Source organism: Tarenaya hassleriana, unplaced genomic scaffold (assembly GCF_000463585.1).
Source record: "Tarenaya hassleriana unplaced genomic scaffold, ASM46358v1 Cleome55, whole genome shotgun sequence".
Classification (NCBI taxonomy): domain Eukaryota; kingdom Viridiplantae; phylum Streptophyta; class Magnoliopsida; order Brassicales; family Cleomaceae; genus Tarenaya; species Tarenaya hassleriana.
The window spans coordinates 551,071-554,080 of record NW_010968113.1 but is presented as its reverse complement, the minus strand read 5'-3'; the positions used below and the strand labels follow the sequence as shown (position 1 = coordinate 554,080).

The following is a 3,010-nucleotide window of genomic DNA, read 5'->3' as shown; positions in this document are numbered from 1 at the left end:
TAGTACATCCTATATGCACATGCAACTAAAAATTGAAAATAAAAGGAAAAAAATACATGCAACACTACTCTATATGGATATGGTTTGGCGTTAGATGAATCCTCCCCCAGACTTGAACTGGACACCGTCCTCGGTGTCATTTCTCGTCTAGTAGAGACAACCAATAAAATGAGTCAAAAGAGAAGAAAATCAAGAAGGAAAAAGAATACTTAGCTCGCGATGTTCGTTCACTCGCACTTAAGTCTGCCTACGTCTATCGCATAGCTAGCTTCCTCGTCTCCTCAATTCCTCATTAGAACTCAACCTAGTGATAAGAGATACAAACCAATATCCGATGCAAAAAGAAATAGAAAGGAAAGAAAACTAACCTAAGAACTCGGATTGCCTTCCGGGAGCGCTTGTTTAGGGTCTTTAGCTTGACCAAACTCTCTCAACTACCGGATGGGTCTAATGGGCGAAGATTATCGATCTTCTGCCAACCTGGATCATGAAGTTTAAGAGCATCTCTACAACAAAATGAGTTTGAGAAACGAGGCGTACCTAGTAGAGAAAAATCTGGTGGTGATACATGAGATTCGAGCCAATTCTCAGGATGGTCTGATGAGTTAGTGACCTGCTCAACCATGTTAGCTTCTTTCTTACCTTTCGTCCTATCTGGATCTGGTCCTCTCTTAACCTTGTGTTTGTGGTCCTGGTTCTTAGGTGTTTTGAGCTTGTAAACTGAACAAATAGATTTCACACTTTCGTCTGGATTGTCATTTTGATTGAGCATGAATTCTATTGTCTCGTCTCCAATGGACATAGTAAGATGACCCGCTCTGACGTGGATGACGACATATGCTGTGTTGAGAAAGGGATGCCCTAGAATGATAGGCATGCTTGAATATGTATCCATGTCAAGAACCACAAAATCGACAGGTATGTAATAATCACCCGTCTTAAGTGGCATATCCTCTAGTATATCCGCAGGCCGTTTGGCCGACCTATCTGTCAACTGTAATATCATTTGTGTGGATTTGAGTTCACCCACACCTAGTCTCTTGAAGATCGAAAATGGCATTAGGCTTACGCTTGCTTCTAGATCACAACACGCCTATTCAATAAAGAGATTGCCCATTTTATAAGGAATGGAGAAACTACCTGGGTCTGCCATCTTACGGGGCAAATCAGGCTGAAAAAACGGCACTGCACTCTTTGGTTAATGCTACTGTCTCCTTCTCCACTGTCTTCTTCCTAGCTAGAATATCCTTGAGAAATTTGGCATAGGAGGGCATTTGAGTGATTACCTCGTGAAAAAGTATTGTGACCTCCAATTTTTTTATCATGTCCGTGAAGCGCTTAAACTGGCTGGCCTCTTTTTGTTGCACAAGTCGTGAAGGGAATGGAACTGGAGGAGGTCTGGGAGGTGGAGGTACATACTTTGGTTCTTCCTCACATGTCATCTTAACTGGAGTATCTGAAGACTGAATGTTAGATGTGATCGCAGATCTAGAGTAAAAAGACTCACCTTTTTCAAGAGTAGGGGGGACGACATCCTCAAGTTGCTTCCCGCTTCTCAAGAACACTGCATTGCAGTGCTCTCTAGGATTTGTCTCGGGTTTCCCGGGAAGTGATCCTTGAGGTCGCGAAGGTATAGAGGCTGCGAGTTGAGCTATTTGGTTATTGACAAACTTCAAGTGGGCGTCGGTCTCTTGTTGATGTTCACGCATCTCGGTGCGAATAGCTTCTTGACCCTGCATAAGCTGTGCGAACATAGACTTAAGATCGAGGTCAAAATCTACATGTTGTGAAGGCGGAGACAGAGCGTAATTCTGCTGAGATTGAAGAGGTGATGGGTAGTGTTGAATGGCCTGATTCTGATGTTGTGGGGAAGCTCGAGGTCGAGGTTTATATCCTTGAGAAAGACTCTGATTAGCCGAACCACCAAAATTTCTGTGGGGAGTATTCAAGACGTTGGAAGAATTCTTGTACGAGAAGTTTGGATGATTCTTCCATCCCGGATTGTACACATTCGAGTACAGGTTGTTATCTACGTAGTAGACATCTTCGATCATGTACCTGTTGGCTGATGTGTCTAAGTATGAGATTTGATGAACATTCTCAACCTGCATTTTAAGTTTTGCCAATTCTGCACGTAATGCCTGAATTTCAGATAGACTTTTCTTACCTGCACGACTGTCTTTGAGGCTAACGTTTCTGATAAACTCTTGAGAGGGAGTACACTCGTTGGCCATCTTGTTGATTTGTTGCTCTATGAAGTCGAATGATTTTTCGTTGAGGCTTTCTCCACATACTACTCGAATAAGAACCTGAGTGTCCTCCTTTAATCCCTGCAAGAAAGTGTAAATAAGGTACCTTTTATCCCATCTGTGGTGAGGACACATTCTCTGGTATCCTTGACAGCGATCCCAAGCTTCGCGCAATGATTCGTCAGGTTCCTGCAAAAATGAGTTAATCTGTTGTTTCACGAGCTGAGTCTTGCTAGCGAGGAAGAACCGCTGCATTAACTTTTCTTGCATCTGTTCCCATGAGAAGATGGAATCTGGAGGTAGTGTGTAGAGCCATTCCAGAGCAGTATCCATTAAGGAGAATGGAAAGGGCATGAGCATGAGAGACTCATCGGTAACTCCGCGGATTGTCCTCACCGACTGACATAGTAGCTTGAATCAAGTCAAGTGAGGGATCGGGTCTTCATTAGGTCTGCCCCTGAAAGCCGAGGAGCTCAACATATTGATGAATGCCGGTTGAAACTCAAAATTGTTACGGTCGATGTCAGGCCGACGAATGCATGAAAGCTGCTGAATGTACTTAGGCTGAAGGTATGCCCCATAAGTGTCATTGTTGTTCTCAGCAACTATAGCACGTTCCTCCATCTTTCTTTGTTGTCGTTTCCTCTTTTGATTGCGCTTAGCGGACTTCTCGATTTCAGGGTCAAGAGGTACTAGGTTGTCAGGCCCAGAACTCCTGGTCATACACCGGAAACCTGCACATCAGAAAGTAGAACAAACAT

General features: G+C 43.7%; 2 protein-coding genes across 2 annotated transcripts in view; both read right to left on the bottom strand.

Annotated features, from left to right (window-relative positions):
• Positions 1 to 430: 430 nt before the first annotated feature.
• Positions 431 to 2,582, bottom strand: LOC104798654. The gene is made up of 2 exons (XM_010520824.1): positions 1,182 to 2,582; positions 431 to 1,093 (listed from the first exon to the last, which is right to left on the bottom strand). Exons 1-2 carry the CDS (start codon positions 2,580 to 2,582, stop codon positions 431 to 433), a joined length of 2,064 nt encoding a protein of 687 aa, XP_010519126.1.
• An 84-nt stretch (positions 2,583 to 2,666) lies between these two features.
• LOC104798653 overlaps positions 2,667 to 3,010 on the bottom strand; it is a 6,310-nt gene continuing 5,966 nt past the window's right edge. The window contains exon 2 of the mRNA XM_010520823.1: positions 2,667 to 2,983. Within this exon, the coding sequence (XP_010519125.1) occupies positions 2,667 to 2,983 (317 nt within the window). The remainder of the gene's footprint in view (positions 2,984 to 3,010) is intronic.